This window comes from Frieseomelitta varia, unplaced genomic scaffold (assembly GCF_011392965.1).
Source record: "Frieseomelitta varia isolate USP_RPSP 00005682 unplaced genomic scaffold, Fvar_1.2 scaffold_356, whole genome shotgun sequence".
NCBI classification, from domain to species: Eukaryota; Metazoa; Arthropoda; class Insecta; order Hymenoptera; family Apidae; genus Frieseomelitta; species Frieseomelitta varia.
The window spans coordinates 1-23,780 of NW_025110097.1; the positions used below are offsets into that span (position 1 = coordinate 1).

Below are 23,780 nucleotides of genomic sequence, written 5' to 3' on the forward strand. Positions count from 1 at the left end.
CGTCGGTCATAAACATTGGAATCGGCCCATGGTCCTTAATCTCGAGTGGCCTCTTCTACCGAATAGCCAAGGAAGTTTTCCCACGCCGACGGGCGGCGTGGCTAACATTTGCTTACACTATGAGAAAGAAATTCCTCCACGGAGATTTCCTTCACGTGGTACATGTATAACATTTTTTATGAAGAATATTGAAGAATATTGAATCATGAATAAATGATATAACGTACTAATACACTATAATATTACAGATTCATCGTGTTTTGTTTCTATTTATAACTGTTACAATGTTATAATGTTATAATAATTATAATTTTCTGTCCTTCTAAAGGAAAGAACTCCACAAAATTAAAATAAAGATTTATGGGGGATCTGATTGTAAATCTTTAAATTGTCTATATGTGAAAGATGCGAAAGATGTAAAAAATCTCTAATTTGACAAGCTAACTCTGGAGCACGTTCACGTCATCAACAATACGTAGTCTTTAACATTTATTATTGTACATTTGTAACTGTTTTTAAATGCAATATTTTTATCATGAAGATTCGTTGAAAAAAGAATTATATTTACGAAAAGCGACGATATTATTTGGGTAACAGTCTATAGACAATAAGTCAGACGAATACAATGATCTGGCATTCATTGTATGAGAATTATAAAATATAAAATAGATTTGTAAAATGATTCTGTAAGATAAATTCATAATTGACGAATATTCGAAAGAGTTGCAGTTCGTCCAAATCGTTCGAGATCTCGCATCGAATTGCTTTTCAGTCTCTCCTGCTAATCATTTTGTTTAGCATAGCCTTATTTCATAGACAGCAGCCTTATTTGCTTTAGGAATAGAGCTCTACACCTTCTATGTATTTATGCCTCTATCATCACATTCTATATACGAAATTTCTTTACAATTTTGTCAAGAATTTAATGACATATTTTAACACACTTTATTAAAATTTTATATGAATTCAAAATGATATATTCTCATTGAGAACTACTCATTCTCATTCTCTTTGCGATTGCCTTCGTCACGATTGTCATCGTGTAGAATGACAAATGAAAAACGAGTTAAAAGGAAAGCATAGTTGTCAAACGTGATCTAAAAATTTGACATGGTTGCCACATTTTTGTTACTGTTCCTCCGATCAGTTCCGTCCATGAAATGATTAAACTAATGTCCATGAAATAAGCGGTTGTACGGTTGTGCCTTGTTTCTTATTGTTAGGTATTCGCTCGATCAAAACTTGATCAAAATTATCTGATCCGATTCAGATCCGAAATGTCAAATACTTGCACCCAGGTAATTTGAACAAATTTTTACTTAAATAATAAATAATTAAAAATACAAGTCTTATTATAATTTTGTAAAAAAATCACATACTTAAACTTATTTTAAAATATAAGGCTTTCACTTTGATTGTGCTCAATTTGTTTTTTTAAAGATATTTTTACATTATATAACAAGTGAGAAAGTAAGAAAACTTCTCTCGAAAATTGTAAAAAATTCAAATGTCTTTAAAAATATCGAGAATTTTTTTCACGATGGATCACTGAATCCACCATAGTCTAGAAAATTCAAATTTTCTTTTTTTTCAATGATATCTTAAAATTTGCTGTATAATCTTTTTTGCCATTCTATTGAAATTTAATCATTACGATTAAACGATGAAATATTAGGATTTCTCGAATTTTTATGATTACATTAGTCTATATATTAGTAATTATATACACAAAATTTAATGTATTTTTTAATTCTCTAATATCTCAAAAACTAAAATTTTATATTTGTATAAGTCTTCGCCGCTCTTCTACAATCCTTTTAAATTTCACGATCCGTCTCTCACCAGGACTTTTCAGAACTACAGCCCAATTAGCTGAATCAAATCTGCGTATAAAATAAGAATATTATTCCAAATGATCCTTTCCCTTTTTCTAAGATGTTTGCTGAATTCGAGAATTTAACCATTTGGAAAATAATTTTACGATAATTTAATGTATAAAAGAAACGAAAGAAATGGTATAAAAATTAGATCAGGATTACATGGTGATAGTGTTCCCGAGCTGCTATTTCGGAGACAGATGTTTACATATGTATTTGTTCTTATTAAGAGTTGCATTTGTATGATGTTATTCTATCAGGCCTGAATTAGGCCCGATGCAAATGAATGGAGACGGTTCTTAGAAAGAACAAAGACACAATAATTTTTATAAAAAGAAAAAGAAGGATAACAGAATATTATATCTCTGTTCTTTCAAAATAATCGCTATTGCGATAGTTTGCCGCAAATTGTTCGTCTGCATCAGGCCTAACGCAAACTGCTAATTGCTCGTTCTTATTTTACATGTAATAAATTCCGAAAATTGAAGAATCTACTTTCCAAACAGATGAATTCTCGGAGCCAAGATATATTTTCATATCCTTCATATTGCCTTTCAAATTTCATCTCGATCGATAGCTACATGGTGACCAATCGCCAATGGCCAATCAAAATAATTTTGAAAAATAATTTAGTTAATTAAAAATTACTAAAGTATAAACAATGAAGTATAAATGATATATCTAAAATATGTATAAATATTAAAACATAGATAGATACATAATACAAAATGAAATAGTTTTAGATATTGATTTCTTGTATCGAAATCTGTTTTCTTTAACGCATTTTATGCTTAAATAGCAATGAATTGGAGAACTATATCAAGTAAAGCGAGCAAGTAGTAAATGCGCTAGAGATATGATTTTTGAAATCCATTGCAATGTTTAAATTTTTAGTACTGAAATATGAAGCAAACAACTAACTGAAATAATTTCATTACATATCACAAAGAATTCTATCTGTTTTACAGACTTACGATAGTTCTTTTTTATATAGTAAATTAAAATTCTAAAATATGATTTTAAGTATAAGTGATTTATACTTTATAAAATATTCTTTAATTTTAAAATAATTTCTAACTATTTTTTAAAATTATTTTCTCATTTACTTACATGTTCAAATTTTATTATAATTATGCAGTATTATACATTATAAATTGTATTATTTATTAGTTAAAAATTACGCTTATTAATTAAATTATTCAAAGTTTTTCTATAAACTATGTTTACCTATCAATTTTATAATAACAACAAAACTTTATTATTTATTTAATATATTTCATGAAGATTTAATGAAAAATATAAGCATATATACAGATTTTATCTCGCAAAAACTAAAGGAATATTTTTGCAATTTGATACAAAGAAGCAAATTATATTTTTGCTGGTCGAGTGATAGAAGAAATTTTAAGGTCAAATGAACCTTGTATTTTCTTCATAGTACGATGATATTTAATGAGACAAATGTTCAACGTTTCACATATATCATTTATTGTTAAAAATATTTGAAATTGCGCAATATTTATAAATTAATACGCAAGTGACGTTATAAATAAATTAACTAAATCTGATGTCAAACTCTATTTACGCGAGTTTCATTGGTGTAAAACAAATTCATGTGAAATGGATATAAATTCATATATAATTAGTAAAAGAGCAACCATTTTATATTAAAAAAATTATTCAAAAAAATTAAAAAGTTGTAAGAGGAATCAGTTACAATATGAAACTTTGTTTATATAGTCAAAACGTATAAAAACCAGGAAAAATTAGAAGTATAACACAGATGATGTATAATTTTCTCAAAAATAGGAGTCACTTCTAAGACAGAATAAAAGAATTATATACACAATGAAAACATTTTACAATTGTTAAAAAAATACATATAAAATATAATTGTAAGTTTGTCATGAATAAAAATTATAATGAAATGGGCTTTGCAATAAAGTTTAATTTAAAAATATTTTATTTATTGTACAATATAACTGTACAAATAAAATGGATTGACCAATACATTGTGATCCTTATGTTTAGTCAAACAATCCTGTAAAAGAAAAATGTTTATTAAAACAAGTTTTATTTTATTGCAAAATATGGCAATTAGGAAATAATATTCTCATTATTTCATGTCATCATACATGATATCAGTAGCTAATACATGATAATAATCATTGAATGTCACAATCCAACTGTTACAGTGATATATTAATTATAAATGTATTACATACCAAAGCCCATATCTTCATCAGATTCTGGTTCATCAGGTTCTTCTTTCTTTTTCTCTTCCTTAGGTGCACTTTCTGTACTAGTAGGTGCAACTGCTGATGTTGGTGCTTTAAATGATAATAAAAAATAATCTTATTATATAAAAATATAATTTCATAATTATATAACGTAAATAAGTACACAACAAAATTATTTGCAATGTTGTCGTATAGAAATATCAATATCGTATAGCAATATCATATGATTCATAATTTTCTAATACTTTTTCTTTTTCCTTCTTTGCTGACCGCTCTAATATATAAGTTTATGTAGAACGGTGGATGTAGAGGATTTGTATCTTTGTGAATGTATATATTTGGATCTGTGTATAGATGTTATATATTTATAAAATAGAACCAAAAGCTCTATAAAAGTTGACTTTATTCATAATTCCATTCAACGAGTTAAGCTAATGAAAGTGATAATTTGTTTCTTGAAATTTAAAAATTGATATTAATCTACGTTATATAAATCCTAGATTAGCAATTTACTACGATGATACAGTGATATGATACAACTTTGTCAAAGCTGATTTTATGCTTTTTTTTTATATGTAATTCTCTGACCTAAACTTTTAATTCTTCAATTTTAGGTTATCTGCTTGTTGTCAATGATTTGACTCTATGAATGAGTCAATATGATGTTAAAATAAAATATAACGTATTTATAACATTTTTTAGATGTATAACTTTTAGTTCTCAAAATATTTGATATTTTTCATTAAAGAGTATATTATCAAAACTAGTTAAATATTATAATTACATTAAAAACTTATCAAAAAAAAAGAAAAAAATTATATATTATAACGTGTCGACACTCTATTGTCGTGTAATACTTAATATGTAAAATAGTAAAGTTAAATGATCATATTTTATAGTATAGTCAAGAAATAACTATTGTTGCTATTAGTGTTATATATTAGTGTTATTATTCTAAAATGTATATTGTTTTATAATTATTATATTTAAAGAATGCTAATATATAGATAAACTTTTTTAAATATATTATTTTAAATCAGAATATGATGTACTTTTAGAAAATACTATTTTTACAACCTGCAGGTGCACTTCCAACTCCTGATCCAATTTTTGTTATGAGTTCTTTTATGTTGACACCTTCTAAAGCCTTGGCAAAAAGTCCAGGCCAATATGATTCAACATCAACATTGGCAGCTTTTAAAATTGTTTGAATTTTCTCTCCCTAAACAAATATTTAAAAAATAATAAAATAATGTACTAAACCAATATTTAAAATATTAAATACACTACATTCCTATAATTTTATTCATTTGATAATAAAGTGAATGATATCTTAATTTTTTATCATATTAAGAAATCACGTGTGTGGATTGATACTTACAGTTACAGCAACATCATCATCAACAAGAATTAATGTTGAATAAACGCAAGCCAGTTCTGCTTTCGTATTCATGTTTGTTGTTTGTATAATTTATATAGAAGTTAGATGAGATGATAAAATGGTGCAAGTCGCCGATAAAGCCTTAGCTCAATAAAAGAGAACAAGCACTCTAGCTTACGCTGATCCAGTTAACAGGAAAGAAGAACAGGAAAGGAAGGTAAAAGGAAATCACGTGACTTATTTTTAGGCAGCATTCTCAATGCAACTAAAAGCAAAAATAATGTGATTTTATTGGTTAATTTATTGATATAATGCAAGATATATCTAATATATTACTTAATTAATTTGAGACATGTTTTTTTTTTATGTTATACAGCTTTACATCACTATGTATTTTTTACATCACATGTATTTATACATCATCATATTTTTACGTTATTACCATATACTTAATATTATATTTTCATGAAAAAGATACCTAAAACAACTTTTGTATTTACCAAGATTTCAATAATTTTTCTAATTAATATTGTATTTTAAATAAATATTTTAAGTAGTGACTCACAAACATTGTTTTATATTACTACGAATATTCATGGAAATTAGAAGGGGGCGCCACATATTGATAAATTTATTTAATAAGCAACGCATATATATTCGATGTTCTTCAAAAAGTGCAGATCGATTAGTGGATCATGTCATACGTAATTGAGCTAGTTCAGTGTTTTTGCGAACGTTAAAGGGTGCGTGTCAAAGTGGTTGGTATACAATTACTTATTTTGTGTTCAAATTTACGAATACTTTAGGCAATGTTTTTTTGTGGTACGTTGCTATGTAGCACGTAAATGAAGCGACAGCGTATAGCGCGGTCGCATGTAAAAGAATATCGATTGTAACGACGATGAGAATGGCGCGCAAATGCTGCGTACGTAGCTGTGAAGCTGATGTGCAAGATGCGCGTGCTAAAGGGTTACCGCTTCACAAATTTCCAAAAGATGTTACTTTGAGAAACAAGTGGTTAACTAGTGGTGGATTCGAAACGACTTTTAAACCTTCACCAGGTCAGGTTATTTGTCACAAGCATTTTAAACGAGCCGATTACGAGGCTGTAAAAGGGCATAAATTTATTCTACGCAAAGGCAGTGTTCCATCGGTTTTTACAGACTATGACAATCATCCGGGTGTGTATCATTTGTTATTTATTACTTATTGCCAATTCTTTTTTGCTAAATACTGCCAAATAAGAAAATTTTACACTTTAAAAATTTTAGTTTACATATGTTCTCTTTTAATGTTTTTTTTAGTTCAATTCACACCATCATTCACACTATAAGCTTGTTTTGTTTATTTTAAAATTTTTTTACTATAAACTTGTTTTGTTTATTTTTAAATTTCTTCCTTTATTTAATATATAAGTCAATATATGAAGAGTTAAAAATATAAAAATTATACTATATATGTAATTGTAGATATATAATATATATATAATATGTATGTACTATTTATACATAAATTATATATAAATATTAACAATAAAAAAGTAGCTATTTTGTTAATTATACGTATCATCATGATTGTATGACATTACAAAAATATTTGTAAATTCAAATAATATAACAAATTCAAATAACTGAATATATTGTAAATATAATGTCAGTTATTCAGAGATGTGTTATAAAATAAACTGTAAAAATAAGAACACAGTTTTTAAAATGTAATAATTGGTATTGTTTTATTGCAAGAAAAACATATCAGTATATGAAGTAACAAGACTATTAAAGATAAACAAACGTTTGGTAACTGATTGAAAACCTTTGATAAATTATTTGAAGACAAAGATATAATTTCTGTGTACTTCCATGTAACATTGATTTTCAATTGGATCGATTGAGACAAAATTTAGCAAATAATGTCAGATGAGATAATAGATTAAAAAAATATAAAATAAAATAATTTTGAAAATTCATATATTTAAAAGATACAGCTTACTTATAAATCTTCTTGATTTTAAATATATTGTTTGATAATTATATATAATATTTGGTAGGTAAAATATATGTACTAATATATATATATTAAGCTTTTTCTTTTTAAGGAAAGAATCAGCTTTTTTTAAAAAAAGATATCTATATATCAATTATGCTACTTCTTATGTATTATCTTTTTATTTTATACATGTACAAATATATATAAAATCAAAAGACCAAATCTATCCAGACTTAAGTCAGTGAGATATATTTTTGTAGAAAAAATATGTATTTTTATTTAAAAAAATAATGCACTTAATTACACATGCCCTAAAAAGATCTGGTCCTACAAATATAATAATCTTTAAACCAGTCATCTTTCTGTTTTAATATTTTTATATTAAAAGTATATTGATAATTATAACCTGAAACAATTGCGTGGACCATTCTCTATATAAATGTATTTATATTTAGTTAATATCTTAAATAGAAACAAACAGTCAAACATTTGAAAATAATAATAATAATTCATCGAAAAATTTCAATTTTATTTAAATAAAGAGCATAGAGTCTATATTATACAAGAATTCTTCTTCATCACAGGATTTATTCTAAACATAATAAACATTTTTAAAAAATAATTGTGTTTTATTTACATTGTTAATTATTATATTTAAAATTTAAAAAAATAAAAATAAATTATAAAATATTTTTTTTATATTATTGATCTTTATATAACTGTATATTACATTTTTGGAAAATATTCCTCAAAATAATTAGCTGTTTAATATTTGTTAATTACTTATACTAAGAAAATAAATGAAAGCTTTTCACTACAAAAGATAAGTTTTAACATGATCTTAATTTTAAAAATATTTTCGCTTGAAAATACAAAATTAATGAAGTGTCTAACAATCTCTCGTTTTCAAGTGACTGAAAACTTTGATTTGAATTCTAATGAAAAAGTATATTGTTATTAATTCTGTTATGTTCCTTCTAAACAATATATTATTGACTTTTAATATCAACGTAATATTATTATATATATTAATATTATTATAACGTAATATATTATATAGTTATATTTTTGTGATGATAAATTATTAAAGTGTTAAAAGTAATATTATATAGATTCATAAATAAATATAATAAAATTATTATTATTGACTACACTATTGTTTTTAAAAAATATTTCTTTAAATTTTTCACTTATGTAGTATTTATTTTTTTGCAGATCCTGTGATTATGTCTGTGAAATCATCAACTTCTTATGCACAGGAAGATTTAGATCTTATTAATTCTGAAATTCTGAATTTAGAACAGTCTATTTCTCCAATGAGTTCTGGTTTAAAGACATTAAAATCTGATAAAGAAACATGTATGTCTCAACCAAAGTTATCAGTTGATTCCTCTAATTTACTAGATTCAACAGAATTAGTTGATAATGGATGTAAGAATTTAAATATAAAAGAAGAAAATACTTATCCTGTGACACGGGAAATAAATAAAAATTCAGAAATAGAAGTGAATACTATGGCGGTGCAGTTAGGTATTGTTGAATCTAACATAGCAATAAAACATATACAGAAAGATTTAGTTATTAAAGAGGAAGAACTGAAAGTGAAAATGGAAGATGAAAAAGTTTTTGATAAACCGGAAGAATTAAAACCAAAAATTTTTAATCGGGGAGGATTAAAATTTTTTCCTGGAGCTAAATTAGAAGCAAAAGATTTTAATGAAAAATGGTAAATATTTGTAAAAACAGTTGTAAAAATATGATAATGAGATAATTATATATAATTATTATAATAAAAGTATAGTATAGTTATTATAGTAAATGTTGAAAAATGATATGAGTGATTATTTCATGTTATATTAGGTATTCAGCAAAAGTAGTTGAAACTGATTGGGACGAACGAGAAGTATTGATTCGTTTTGATAAATGGAGTTCAAAATTTGATGAATGGATACCTATGGATAGTTCAAGATTACGTGTATTGCAAACACAATCAAAGTAAGTAAAGATATTTTATTGAATATATAATAAAATAATATGAATTAATAGGTACAGAAATAAAAAATGTTTACATGAATAATATTTGACTTGATTTATTATATAACGTATATTTTATGTTACTTACCATTCTTTTTTAAAGTGAACAAACCTGGAATCTATCATCTTCGTAAGTGGATATTGAATAATTATTAATTAGATTGAAAAAATTTATGTAATTTATAGTATTTCTTAGTGCAATCATGCTGAAATATTAAATTATTTTATTTTTTATAATATCAATAATAAATTTTTTTGAATTTTCTCTTATCTTTTCATGTAAAATTATACATTTTCATATAATTTTAAATTATAGATGTTCTACATGATCTTAGTACCTACAAAAAAAATTTGTGGCTTAATAAAAAAAAAAAAATGCTATTTTAATGTTAAAAATTATGCGTGCATTATAAGTACACACATATTTTACACACTTCAAGTTTCTTATTTTGCATTTAAATATCAACTTGCAGTTCACATTTGTAAAAGGTAATATATTTGAAATAGATTCAGAATACATTCTGGCATAAACTTTTATTCACAAAAATTTTTTAAAGATATGCATATACTAATGCTATGCTAGTATTATTTTTTAATTTTTCGTTTCGTTTTTTTTTTCTTTTTCTTTTCAATAGAACATAACAGTAAGTAATAAAACATAATAAAATATGTAATTAGTATTATATAAACTTAAGAATATGAAATGAATTACATTTATTTTTTTATATTAGTTTTATAAATATACACACACACACACATACACAGTGTTTATCAAAACAAAATTGTTATTTATATGAGAAATTATTTTATTATTTGTATCTAATTATCGTAATAACCAATTATATTTTTTCAAGTATGATAATAAATAAATTTAAATCTCATAGGGAAACAAAAATGAGAGACTTTTCAGTGGGGGAAAGGATACTTGCTACATGGGCTGACGGTAGAAAATATCCAGCTAAAGTAAATGCCGTCTTAGGAAACGGTAAGTGATCTAACCTTAACTATGTACTTACGGGAATTATGTACCTATTGTTAGTTTGACGTTTCGTGATGCGATATCATTCTAATTTAAGAAATGGTGTTTCTTTAATTTAAGATTACTTTTACAGACAGATATGATGTATTATTTGATGATGGATATACGAAGACAATTAAATCGTCAAAAATGACAAAAATCGCTACAACAGCTACAAAGGTACAGTATTTATAGTAAGGTTATGTTGTATTATCATTAATATAAAATTCAATTAGTTTATTTACTTTCTTATTATTATTAATAAAAAAATGTGCAGTAAATTGATTTTTTGTTTGCTTTATTCGTTCACATATTGAAAAAGGCAGTAATTGTTGAAAAAATATTTTTATCTTCAAAGTCAATACATAATAATTTTGTATAAATATGAAATATATAAGTTTAACATTTATTATCTAAATATGTAATATAAATTAAAATTTCACAATACAAATTTTTTTTCATTTATGTGAATTAGAATTTTATATTATCATAAAAAAAAAAAATTAACTTAGCATCAGAAAAATCATGAATTTAACAGTAGTATTATAGTAGATGAAGAAAATGAAATTTTATTGTGTTATTTCTAATAGCAATCTGGTCAGACTGAAGAATATATTGGAAGCAAACAAGAAAGAAGAGATAAAAAAAGGAAGCATACAGTGATGGAATTATTTCATACACATTATAGAAAACGTTCAAAAACTGAAACAGATAAATTAACAAAAAAAGAAGAAATTATAGTTAATGAAAATGTAGAATGCTTTTCAGAAAGCAAAATTGATTTGGATGGAACTTTATTTGGGCCTTGTTATGATCCAGGCACAGATTTATTACGTGGATTTGATACTAATGTATCTAGAATAAAAGCTCATACTAAAAAAAATAAGAAAGAAGTACCTAAAAATGATATAGAGCAGGTAGAAGATGTCGGTCCTGAATGGATAGATGGAGAACCTCTAGGAACTGAATCTTATATAGTCGATGGAAATGATGGTATGTTAGAACAAATGAAAATTTTACTAAAGTTCATTATTTTTATTCTATGTGTTATTTTTTATACAGTATAATATTTAAAATCGTATATTATTTATTGTCTGATTTTTAGGTCCACGTCGGTCAATAATAGTTGCAGACAAAAGATTGCCACCTGGATGGCAAAAACATTTTACTCAGAGAAAAGCTGGGACGTCAGCTGGAAAGTGGGATGTCTTATTTCTTCATAAATCCAGTGGGAAAAAGTTTAGATCAAAAAACGATATTAGAGCATTTATGGAAAATCAAGGACAATTTGATTTTGATCCAGAAAAATTTGATTTTTGTATTCATCGGAAAAAAAAAAATCAAAAAGTAAAACAAGATATTGTTATGGATACTCCCAAAAAAATTAAAACTTTATTACCTAAAACAAAGGCAACAGTAATTGAAAATTCCTTACCTGTTTCCTCCAGTATACCAGTTACAACTTTAGTATCTACATCAAATACAGCTATTAAAGATGGTGGTATGCTTCCATTTTTTAATTTTATTCTTACATTCTTTGTCATATTTTATTTAGTTTACTTTTTTATGCTTACCTATATTAGGATTAATTTATTGTAAGTATTATATTGGATGAATAAATGTTATGTTACATGTTATTAATTAACTAAATTATTAATTAAATTAAATATATTTTTGTAAATAAATGCATAAACTAGATTATTGTTAATTAAAGTATTTATTAACAGCTGTCTTTATTGGTGGACTTCGAGTAGAAATGGAAGACAGTGCTTATAAATGTCCAAAACAAGGATGTAGTAAAACATTTAGAAAGGAAAATCTTTTACAAATGCATATAAAGCATTATCATCCGGAATATTCAAAATTTTTGGGATGTACACCAAATGTTGCAGATTTAGCTTATGCAAGAACAATTGGAGAATCTGTTGAAGATATTATTCCAAAAAAATCAAATAATTTATTAGAGAAGTGTAATAAATTTTCAAAGAGAAAATTTATTCAAGATAAATCATATGTTTCATCACCTGTAACAAATGCTCAACCTACATCACCAACAACTATACCGACAGCAGTAGAAACGGAGGATGAAGCAGACCAAATAGAAAAAAGCAATGATATACAAACAGAAGATATTAAAATAGAAAGAATGTCCCCGAATTCTAATCATAGTTTAGATATGGATGATGAAACTGAGAAAAAACGAGAAGATACATGCGCAATGTCACCTGGAACATTATTTGATATGAAAATTAGAGAAGAAAAAACACAAAGTGGTATTAAGACACTTCTTCCAATAAGACCAGCCTTGTCTTCAGAAGCACAGCGAATTGATAGATCAAAATCTGTAGATGAAGCTATTCACATCGATAAAATGAAAGGTCAAAGAAAACGACAATTATCAGAATACAGCTCTGATGCATCAAACAGGGGTAAAAAACGACATGGTAATAATTTATCCATTATATTTTGACCATTTTAATAAATTAAAAGTACAAAATATTATTTTTTAATAGGCGTTCAAGAATTTTCAGATGAATATGGCGATTTAGATGATAGTAATATGGACATAGAAGGGGGAGGATCAAATTCACTCATATATAGATATAGTCGTAGAAAATCAGATTCAAGAAGTGACGAAAATAGTCAAAGTAGTAAGTTATAATAATAATTTATTAATTGCAGCCTTTAAGGCCAAGAAATAGACTTGGTTAACATATGTTTCTCACGATCATACACATTCTTCCACACCTGCGCACATACATTTGCTATCACTATTATCTAACCTATTATTACCTTATTCTACCTTCCTTCTCTTTTGCTATTTTACTTTTGTCTACCGCCCTTAACCACTTGACTATTTTTTTACATGTACTTGTTCTACGCTATGCTTACATCTTTCAACTTTCTCCTATTAGGTGTTTTAGTATACCAAATTATTGCTCACATAACTTGCATCTCCTCCCTTCCTCCTTCAACCAGTATTTATTGTATTCTTCTACATTGCCACCTCTTGTCTTCGCTATCAATTTTTGGCTATCTCTATTGCCTTTCTTTGTTAAGTATTCAAGTAGTCTCCTGTAGCATCTTATAAATCTGTACTTGGTCTTCTAGCTTTCATATCTTTTGTTCTTATTTTAACGCCTTTTCCCTCTTAATTTTAGCTTATCTACCTTTGTTTCATCTAGAATTATATATCCTGGCGTGCATCGGTCTAAACCTAGATACCATTTAATGTATTATTTGTATTGTTTCCAACTCTACAAGTAGTAAGTTATATTTGGACTACTTTAGTTTTTAAATACGAATAATTTTATATTGAATGTTATTTTTTAATTTTGCTATTATACATTGGTTTATTTCAATGTAATAAAAATAACATTCTACTGTTTTATTATTATTTTATTTTTCTTTAGGTCAACTAAACGATTCGCGTGTCGAAAAAGATGATCCCTTGAAAGGGAATATTGATAAAAAAGATACTAATGATGGGGAAGGTATATCGTTTATTTTTTTAATGTTTTGCTTTATTTTATGTTAAACTTATATTAATTTTAGGTTTCGATATTGCAGAGAACTTTCATATTTTATATTTTGATATTTATTTCATGCTTTTTCTTTAATTTAAAAAATATATAATTAATTTTAAAAATATATCTATGAATTGTCTTAAATAATAAAAGCTACTTATTTTTTTTATGAGGTGATTTAAGTATTATATTTTTGTAGAGAATGAAGGAGTTATGATGATGATTAATGGTGAAATGGTAAAAGTGGAACAACTTCGTAGAGAAGAAATAATAAATTGTACTTGTGGGTTTATGGAAGAAGATGGTTTAATGATTCAGTGCGATCTTTGTTTGTGTTGGCAACATGGTCACTGTAATGCAATAGAAAAAGAAAAGGATGTACCTGAAAAATATGTTTGTTTTATTTGTCAGAATCCATACCGGCAACGGTTATCTAAAAAATATTTTCATGATCAAGATTGGATAAAAGAGGGAAAATTACCAACATTATCTAATCGAACAAAAAATCAACATCGAGTTAATCAAAGGACGGCTATGTTAAAACGTTCTTATGATTTAGTTACTGCTCTTTTACAGATACAGCAGGTTTTGCACAGTTTAAGAGTAAAGATTAATGTAGCTCAGTAAGTATTACAAACACTACAATCTAATTGGAATATATAGAAAATCAATAATAATAAAATTTGTTTGATAGAAAAAAAGATCATCCAAAGTTATACCTTTGGGCCAAGAATTGGGAAAAAACAGAAGTACCAAAACCAAATGTGACGCCAATACCAATAATGGAGATTATGAAATCAGGAAAAGATTGCATAGATACAAGTGAAGGTGCTCAACAAATTGAAGTAAAAACAGAAACAAAATTCAATTTAAAAGATGATCAGGATGAAAAATCAATAGCCTCAGATTCAGAATTAATGAAGATATTAGAGGAAGATAATATAACTTCGGATGAACCAAAAATTAATGGTAAAAAAGATCTTATACATCAAAGTAAAAGTCATATACTTCTTGATGCACTTACAAAAAATGATGCTTCAGAAGGAAAATATACGAATTCAGAGATGAAAACAAATACAGGTAAATATAAAAATTTTTATTTATAACAAGATTATATTTTGTACATTGTATTTTTATATAGATTTGTCATTTGTAAATATAATATATTTTTTATATATAGACTTCCTAACCAACCAATCAAATATGTCTGAGAATAATGTATCAACCTCAACTATATCAGCAAATCATATGCACGAAGAACTTAGTGAACACGAAATATCAGCTCCATTGCAACCTTTTATACCACAACCAGAAGCGCCAATTGATGCAGGAGAATGTCGAATGCGGTTATTAGAACATATAGAACATTTTCAACATCATATAGATGCAAAATTAACATTTATTGAGGCAGAAGTTTGTGGTAAATTTTGTTAAAAAATTCTATATATTGCTAAAAAAAATTAAATAATCTAAATAAAAATTAATAATTTTATATATAAATTATATATATTAATAATCTTCTAAATATCTTATTATATATATGTTTGTAGCTTTAGAAGCTATGGATCCCGAAGATTCATCTATTTCAGATGTTCAGCCACGAACTAAACAGACGGTTCAAATGCTTGTTCGAGATTTAAATACAGTACGAAAATTAGCTGCTTTGTGTTGAATATACATTATATTTTTAGAAAATATTTATAAATAAAATTCTAAAAATATAATATGTATTTGTAAAAATTTTAATACAAATTTGAAATTTTATTTTTTATAATATTGACTATTATAAATATAATTCTTTATAATTCCGTTGATATTTCATTAAGACTTAACATATACAGGGTGTTTCGTAACTTGTGGGACCTACTTCGGGAGCTGATTGTACGCCTAAAAATAATGAAAAAAAGTCATATAAATATATGTCCTGTCTGTCTTCGTTTATGAGATATAATGAATTTTCTGTTTTAATTACTTTTACTAAAGATGCTCGAAATGACCACCTTGCATTTGAAGACAAGCCTGCACGCGTTTTGTCATTGATCTGGTACCTCCACGATCAATCCATTTATTTGCACTGTTGATTTAAAATGCGGTATGCGATTTATGCATGATGGAGCTCCGCCGCATTTTAGCCGAGTGGCTAGGCAATTTTTAAATCAACACTTTGCAAATAAATGGATTGATCGTGGAGGTATTATTGCATGGCCTGCTCATTCTCCGAATTTAAATGCATTAGATTTTTATTTGTTGGGACATTTAAAATCTATTGTATACGCAACATCGATTGAAAATGCTGAAATACTACGAAATAAAATAGAGCAAGGCTTCCGATAAATTCGAGAAACACCAGGAATGATAGAGAGAGTAACCACATCAATGACAAGACGCATGCAGGTTTGTTTTCAAATGCAAGGTGGTCATTTCGAGCATCTTTTGTAAAAGTAATTAAAACAGAAAAATTCATTATATGTCATAAATGAAGACAGATAGGACATATATTTATATGACTTTTTTTCATTATTTTTAGGCGTACAATCAGCTCCCGAAGTGGGTTCCACAAGTTACGAAATACCTGTATAATTAGAATACCATACAATTATATTTTATATTGTATATGTAGTAAATAATAATGTTTTGTGTTTAATTATGATAAAATTGATTATAAAATTATATACAAATACGATAAGTACTGGAAGTTTTTGTTATTATTAGACTGCAAATGCATATTTTTAAAGAAAAAAGATAAAGATATGGAAGTTAGAAATAGAAATTCATTATGTTGTTTAAATATGTTAAAAATTGATTTATATAATATATTTTTTAAATGAAATATTTTTTATTTTACATGTTTTGCATATTAAAAGCATATGTCGTTATATATATTATATATTTTTTTAAATTTGTATTTATACGATCAAAGTTGAAAATTGAGAATTTTAATGTATAATCCATATGTGCATATTGTAATTACGATTCATACCGGTGTGGAGTTTCAATAATAATAGCACGTATCTAGTCGGTATCATTTGAAGATCACATCAAACCGTTAATAGTTGTATTTTGATCATTTTAGTAGTTCTGTTGGACTATTGGTATAGCATGCTAGAATAAATATAATATTGCCAGATATATTGTTAAATTTTGTATCGCATATAATTTATTATAAATGAAACTATATTGTATAAAGAACATTTCTATGTCAAACGGTATTACATTTGTATATTGTAGTAACAAAATTTAGCTCGTTTTATATAACAATGTTTTAAAAGTTTTACACATAACTCGCACCATTTAACTGGAAAAACCTAAAACACGTATATTACTAATATATTTTCCATATTTTACTTATTTGTATATTTTTGCATATTTTGCATATGTGTTTTACATATTTTACGTGGATAAGCATCTGCAATTTAGTTATTATATAGAAGTCATATTTTCTAAAATAACTATAGTAATAATATAAATTACTCTGTATAAATATGTTAAAAAAAGAATATAAATATATTGTTTTTATAATATTTACTTATTATTACATTTTATATGTATTGAAATGCTACTGAAAGATATTAAAGTCGAATTAAACTATATCAAAAAAAAAAAACCAGTTTTCTAATTTTCAATTATCTAGATTTTCTATTTTATCTCAAATACAGTGTTATATATTTATAAAATATTACGCATTTATGAAATATATAAAATATTCTTACAACTTATTAATTATTATGGAGAAACTTATTAATTATAAATGAAAAAAATAGAACATTAGTAAAATAATTTTTTGATTAATTTTATTTTATGATAAGAAAATTAGGAAGGGAAGTACTGCCGCCATCATAGTTCGGCGGATGACGTCAAGAAGTATAGTGGTATACAATCATAGCGCACGAAAAACAAAGACGGTGAAAATATTGTCTGTATTAAGAAGAGAGAACAGAAAAGCATGTGTGCGCACGCTTAAGAATAAAAAAGATAGTAACAGAGTGCAAAGGCGGGAGAGGGAGGGAATAGAGGCGTGCATCAAAGCAGTACGACAGGACATAGAACGGCCGCTGCCGTGGTGTTTGGGCTCGGCTCGGTTGTACCGCATCCGTTATGACGATACAATAATCCAGCGCTTAGCGCTGTGACTGTGTAATACTTGCCACTATACGTTATTGACATTTATATTTCATGAAAAATTTGGCGATAACATAATGGAAGTGCATTGTTTTCTAATCTGATTGGTAAACTGTTTCTTCGTTGATCGTTACAGTTTTTTCGTACGCCATGTGCCATTGCTCTTTGTATATTTCCTTTCTCTTTCGATCATACTTGGTTAAATTTTCATAAAAATATTCGTGCAACTAGTTACCGGTGAATGATTTTAATAAAAATTTCTATTAGTGATACTGGTGTTTTGTGCTAGTGCAAGTGCGGAGAATAATTTCCTTCTTTCTATATTTTCACATTTTTGTCGGGTTTAAATTGAAAGTCATAATAAGAACAATAACGGGAGAAGCAGAAAAGGGGATAGACAGTGGATTTGCTGAGCTCAAATAGGAAAGATATCTCGCAAGGAGCGCAAGTGGCGTATCAAGATGGCGCATAATTTGGCACCGAGCGTCAACTGTTCGCTCGACGACATTGATCTGAACGCTTTGAAGGTACGTAACACCTTTTAATGTATTTCATTTATTAGGTATAGGCCTAATATTTAACAATACTTGTTTATACAGAAGTTTATCCTTCATAGTTTCTATTCACTCAATAATTAATAATTAACCTCATAAGAATAAACGATGATTTCTATTACTTGGTCATACCATGGTACGAAGGAAATAAGAGAATATAGATTCATTAAACTTTTGTTTGCAGTACCTGTTAAATAACAAATTAAAAAGATTTAGAGTTTGAACTGATTTATATAAATTATCTAAGAATTAACTTATTATTAAATAAATATATAATTATGATTATAATAGTTTTATGATTATATATGATTATCATTATATATTTTTTTTCTTTTAATATCATATTATGTCCATTGGTGTAAAAACCAATTGATTTTTTTTTTTATTATAAAATGTGAATTAAAGACACATGACACATGCATATCAAATAAATCTGAACAGCTTAAATTAATAATATATTGAAGTGTTCTAAATTCTATAGTTCTGTAGTTCTGAGAACCTACCAAAACATTTAATAGTATGTTAGTATATGAAAATAATCAGTTGACATTATGTTCTATTTATGTGATAAATATTGTTAAGAACAGAATGTGGTAGTATTGCTCAAAAAGCAACTTATATTCATGATGCAAGAAAACATAATACATAAATATAACTTGTAATAATTAAATTGTACGTACATATATATATACTTATATGTGCATATGTTGTAGGAACCTGCAGGTATCTTTGAATTAATCGAAGTTGTTGGAAATGGAACCTATGGCCAAGTTTATAAAGTAAGTACATGTTACAAATTCGTATACAGTAATATTTTAGGTTTGTTAACTATCACTAATATTGAATAACAAATGGAAGATTTTAATAAAATCTTAATTAAGAATTTGTCTTAATTTAATATGTAAGGTTATGTAACAATATATTGTTCATTTGATAATATTATAAAGAAAGAATTATTTTTAGTAATTTACGATATTAAATTACAACAATTTTGAAATTTTATTATTCAAAGAATAATTTTAATCTATCAATTTATAATGTATTTATATAAAATATATAATTAGTGATAATAACTAATTAAATATCTGACTTTGTTAATTTTTTCGCTATACATTAGGTCTATTTATTTGTTACATGTTACAATGTTAAAGATTTTATATATACATGACTTTGTTTTATATCTGCATTACATAAAGTTATGAAAAAAATTTTATGAAAAACAAATTTATCTATGATTATATTTGATATTTTTTTAAAATGCGCGCGCACACTCGTATATAGATAGTATGTAGAAATAAATAAAAGCTAATTCAAATTACAGGATTATAAAAATGAATATTTGAAAAAATATTTAGTTTAAAAAAAAAGTATGCAAGAAAACGTGAATCTCATCAAACAAAATATGAATAATATCATACGACGAAGGGTATACGTATAATGAAAAAAGAAAAAGAGAAATTATAGAGGAATATTAACAGTTATATTTTATGTATAGTTTAAATTATTACATTACATTAAATTATTACATTAATGTGTGCTTTTTATTGTATTTGTATTGTTAAAGATTGTTATAACATGTAGAAAACACTTTTTAATTAAACATGATATAACGTAATTTTTGATTTTATTAATCAAAAAATTGTTCATGTCTATCGATATATTGTTTAAAGATAGTATTATAATTTTTACTTTTATATGTATACGATGATAAAGAATAAGGGGGAATGAGGAAAAGTGCGATGACCTACTATTGATGACGACATACGAATGAAACAGTCGTGCGCATGAGTACAAACGATTAAACGCTGTTGTCAATTTGTACTGATTCCTCAATTGCTTATATCTTTTTAGGTTAAAGAATTTTAGAAAAAAATCACACCAAATTGTGCCATTGAAAATTATTTATAATTGAATTGTCTATAGCTATTAAAAAAAAAAATAATAGATATGTCACAGATATGTCATATGTATATTTCAATATCATTGGTAGTGCTATAAACAATTTTCTCCGTTTCCATCTTTTTCGATAAGATGTATGTTAGACCAACACATAAGATAATAAAAAGTAATATACATACAGTTATACATACAATTTATACAATTTCTATTACTATTGATTAAAGTGAAAGTTACAAATTTCAATTATTTAAGATTATTTATTAGGGATATTTTAATGCAAATATATGCACTTTTAAATTTTTGGTCATTTTAATAAAATGATTGATGTTTTTTTTATCTGAATTCATTTTTTTCACTTGTTTTCTATTATTGTATTTGATTTAATTTTTCATTTTCTCAATTAACTTTTTTCTTTTTAATCTTTTTACTATTTTATCAGTTTGAAAAGAGACTGTAGTGATTGTTCTTTTTCCTATATTTTTTACGTATCTGATTTTGTTTCATTTTTATTTATTTTAATGGATTATATATTTTAATATATTTTTGTTGAAGTAGGAAAAACAGTAAATTTCAAATAAAACGATATTACGCCACAGCAGATTTAAAATGGATTTATCATTGATATCTATTGTCCCTGAATAATCTATTGCTGTGTATATTTAACATTGATATTGTAAATATTTTGAGTTTGTACACGATTTTAATGAAATTTATGTGGGAAATAAGTCTTCTAAAATACATTTGACATGAATATTTCTTCTTCAAAGTTGTGAATTAAAATTTTGTGAAATATTTTGGAATTTATATATTTTTTTTTTTTTGCAATTGAGTGTTATGGAATGAAGAACTCAATTATATAAAACATTTTTTTTTTAGAAAAGAATTATTTGTTTAAATAATATATACAAAAAAAGTTGTATTTTTTGCTAATTTTTTCTGTATGCTAATCCTGTTTTGTATATAATTAAATATATTTGTGAACTGTGGATTAAATTAGATGTGTTTGTTTATTGGTCTTGTTTATTGTTTTCTTAAAATATTTTATTTTCTGTCATATAATAATAGAAAATTAGATATAAATATTGATTATTAAGTGTATTAATTGTGGATATTGATTATTAGGATGAGATTTTTTTACCAAAATCTTTGTGAGAAAATCGAGTTTGAAAATTTATCAAGTATACTTAAATTTAACCAATTCCATAGAGGACAAAAATAGTCGGCACAATATTTTGCAAAAATAAGTAAGAAATATACAATAAAATTTTTTCGTTTAAGGTTTCATTTTCAAAAAATAGACTTTGAATATATTTCATTAAAAATTGTTTAGTAGTTAATAAATTCTTAAATTTAATTTTTTCGAAAACGAAATATCTTATGAAAAAATTATATTCTATGTTTTTTATTTATTTTCTCACGTAGAAATTTGTGTCTAATTCTCTAGTTATTTTATTCAAGTGTATTTAAGAAATATTCAAAGTCGATTTTTTTGAAAACGAAGTTTTCGACGGAAAAATTTTATTCTTTTTTATTTATTTTTACATGTAGATTTTTTACAATGTCGGTTGTCCATGTATATTTCAAATAAGATAAATTTTATGTTTGATTTGAAAATATATAGTTTTACTTTTGGAACTATTTTTCATCCCATTCCGTATTGATGTGTCAGATTGATAAACAGATTTTCAAAAACTACTTTTCATATATATACAAATAAAAAATTATGTTATTATCTCGATTATAAAAACTCCAAACTTCAATTTACTCAGAAATATTAATAAATATCGTTGTAATTTATATTTTTTTGAAAAAGTAATTTAATTTATAAGTATATATTTATTAAATAAATTTAATTTGTTAAGTTTTATTACGAATTTTTTTTACAATCCATAAAAACATGTAATCAATAGATTGTATTATTTTAAAACTAAGAAAAGAATCTTACAATTTTTAGGGTAATAACAATATACATGTAAAAAATAATATATGACAATCAGTCTTAAGCAAGTTTCTTACTACATATATAATTATAACTATATTAAATAATAAGTTTATAGTTTACATTTTTTAAATACTTTCGGTATATACATATTAACAATTTTAGCATATATTTACGTTTTCTAAATGTAATAATTTAAATAATAAGTGGTCAATGATAAATTACAAATTATTAATTATTTAAGTTCATTAATTCAAAATATTTTTCGTTAATTTACACTTTTTAATAATATTTTTCAATTTCTTTTAAAAAGTGGAAAGAAAATACATATTTCTTTTCAAGCAAAAGTTTATTTCAATAGTAACAGTGAAATACTAAAAGTTGGAATATGAATATATATACAAATTTCTATAAATATAAATATTTATTAAGAATAAACTATCACTAATTTTGATCTTATTTCTAGGAATTTTCAACCTAATTTTCAATTATGTCAGTGCTAATCTTAAGTTTCTATTTCACTAACTGTACAATTTATGTATTCTATTTCACTAATTGCATACCATTGTAGGGCGTAATATGTTTTGTATTTTAATATCTTATATACTATTTAAAGGTAATATAAAAGAGCAGATTTGTGTATCTTTGGATTCAAGTCACGTAGATCTATCACAAATCAAGAGTTTCTGAAAGATTTTAGTCCTATGTGGAAGAATAATGGACTATAACAGTAAAAAAACTTTTCAGAATATTCATAAGCATTACTCTACAGATTTTATGAATGATTTCACTTATTGTGAAGTGTAGAGGGAAAAGATTCACTTTTTAGGTCACACAATTTCATGATTAGACACCATTTTAATTAAATCATTTAATCATAACATATAATTTGATTTATTACGTATTTCTATTAGAAAATGCAAAAAATTTAATAGTTTCAATCAGGAGGTTTGGAATAATTGGATTCTAAGTTAGTCTAAGACTTAATTAGGAAATTAAGTTTTAATAGAAATTTTGGTGTAATTTCAATCAAAAGACTTAGTCAACCTAGCCTAAGCATTCATTAATTAGGAAAATCTTATTTAACAAACTCAATTTAGTACCATTTAACAGGTGTTGATAATCACTAGATTCAGGAGAACAAAACGAGACGTTGGTGACTACAAAACATGGGCATGAACGTTTACCTAATCGTTACTCGAATAT

At 25.4% G+C, this 23,780-nt stretch overlaps 3 protein-coding genes across 21 annotated transcripts in view; 2 read left to right on the forward strand and 1 right to left on the reverse strand.

Annotated features, from left to right (window-relative positions):
• Positions 1 to 3,822: 3,822 nt before the first annotated feature.
• On the reverse strand, positions 3,823 to 5,741 carry LOC122530823 (60S acidic ribosomal protein P1). Its single transcript, XM_043658156.1, has 4 exons — positions 5,499 to 5,741; positions 5,195 to 5,339; positions 4,103 to 4,207; positions 3,823 to 3,918 (listed from the first exon to the last, which is right to left on the reverse strand). The coding sequence occupies exons 1-4, from the start codon at positions 5,568 to 5,570 to the stop codon at positions 3,905 to 3,907; spliced, it is 336 nt and encodes a 111-aa protein (XP_043514091.1). The 5' UTR covers positions 5,571 to 5,741; the 3' UTR covers positions 3,823 to 3,904.
• A 415-nt stretch (positions 5,742 to 6,156) lies between these two features.
• Positions 6,157 to 15,785, forward strand: LOC122530820 (PHD finger protein 20). Of its 7 annotated transcripts, none has more exons than XM_043658135.1 (16): positions 6,162 to 6,679; positions 8,700 to 9,210; positions 9,345 to 9,479; positions 9,622 to 9,648; positions 10,403 to 10,503; positions 10,631 to 10,716; positions 11,127 to 11,529; positions 11,642 to 12,037; positions 12,120 to 12,131; positions 12,264 to 12,965; positions 13,050 to 13,187; positions 13,950 to 14,030; positions 14,263 to 14,686; positions 14,758 to 15,143; positions 15,244 to 15,483; positions 15,614 to 15,785. In XM_043658135.1, the coding sequence occupies exons 1-16, from the start codon at positions 6,400 to 6,402 to the stop codon at positions 15,733 to 15,735; spliced, it is 4,044 nt and encodes a 1,347-aa protein (XP_043514070.1). In that variant the 5' UTR covers positions 6,162 to 6,399; the 3' UTR covers positions 15,736 to 15,785. The 7 variants fall into 7 exon arrangements, with proteins under 7 accessions (XP_043514073.1, XP_043514072.1, XP_043514074.1 ...); XM_043658133.1 differs by having other exon boundaries at positions 6,163 to 6,679; positions 12,264 to 12,980; XM_043658137.1 differs by lacking the exon at positions 13,950 to 14,030 and having other exon boundaries at positions 6,161 to 6,679; positions 12,264 to 12,980.
• A 2,131-nt stretch (positions 15,786 to 17,916) lies between these two features.
• Positions 17,917 to 23,780, forward strand: part of LOC122530821 (serine/threonine-protein kinase mig-15) — a 123,281-nt gene continuing 117,417 nt past the window's right edge. For 6 of the 13 annotated variants that reach the window (XM_043658140.1, XM_043658147.1, XM_043658144.1 and 3 more), the window contains exons 1-2: positions 17,917 to 18,709; positions 19,450 to 19,515. In XM_043658140.1, the coding sequence (XP_043514075.1) occupies positions 18,644 to 18,709; positions 19,450 to 19,515 (132 nt within the window). In that variant the 5' untranslated portion in view covers positions 17,917 to 18,643. The remainder of the gene's footprint in view (positions 18,710 to 19,449; positions 19,516 to 23,780) is intronic. The other 7 variants (XM_043658143.1, XM_043658146.1, XM_043658148.1 and 4 more) reach the window with 3 other exon arrangements.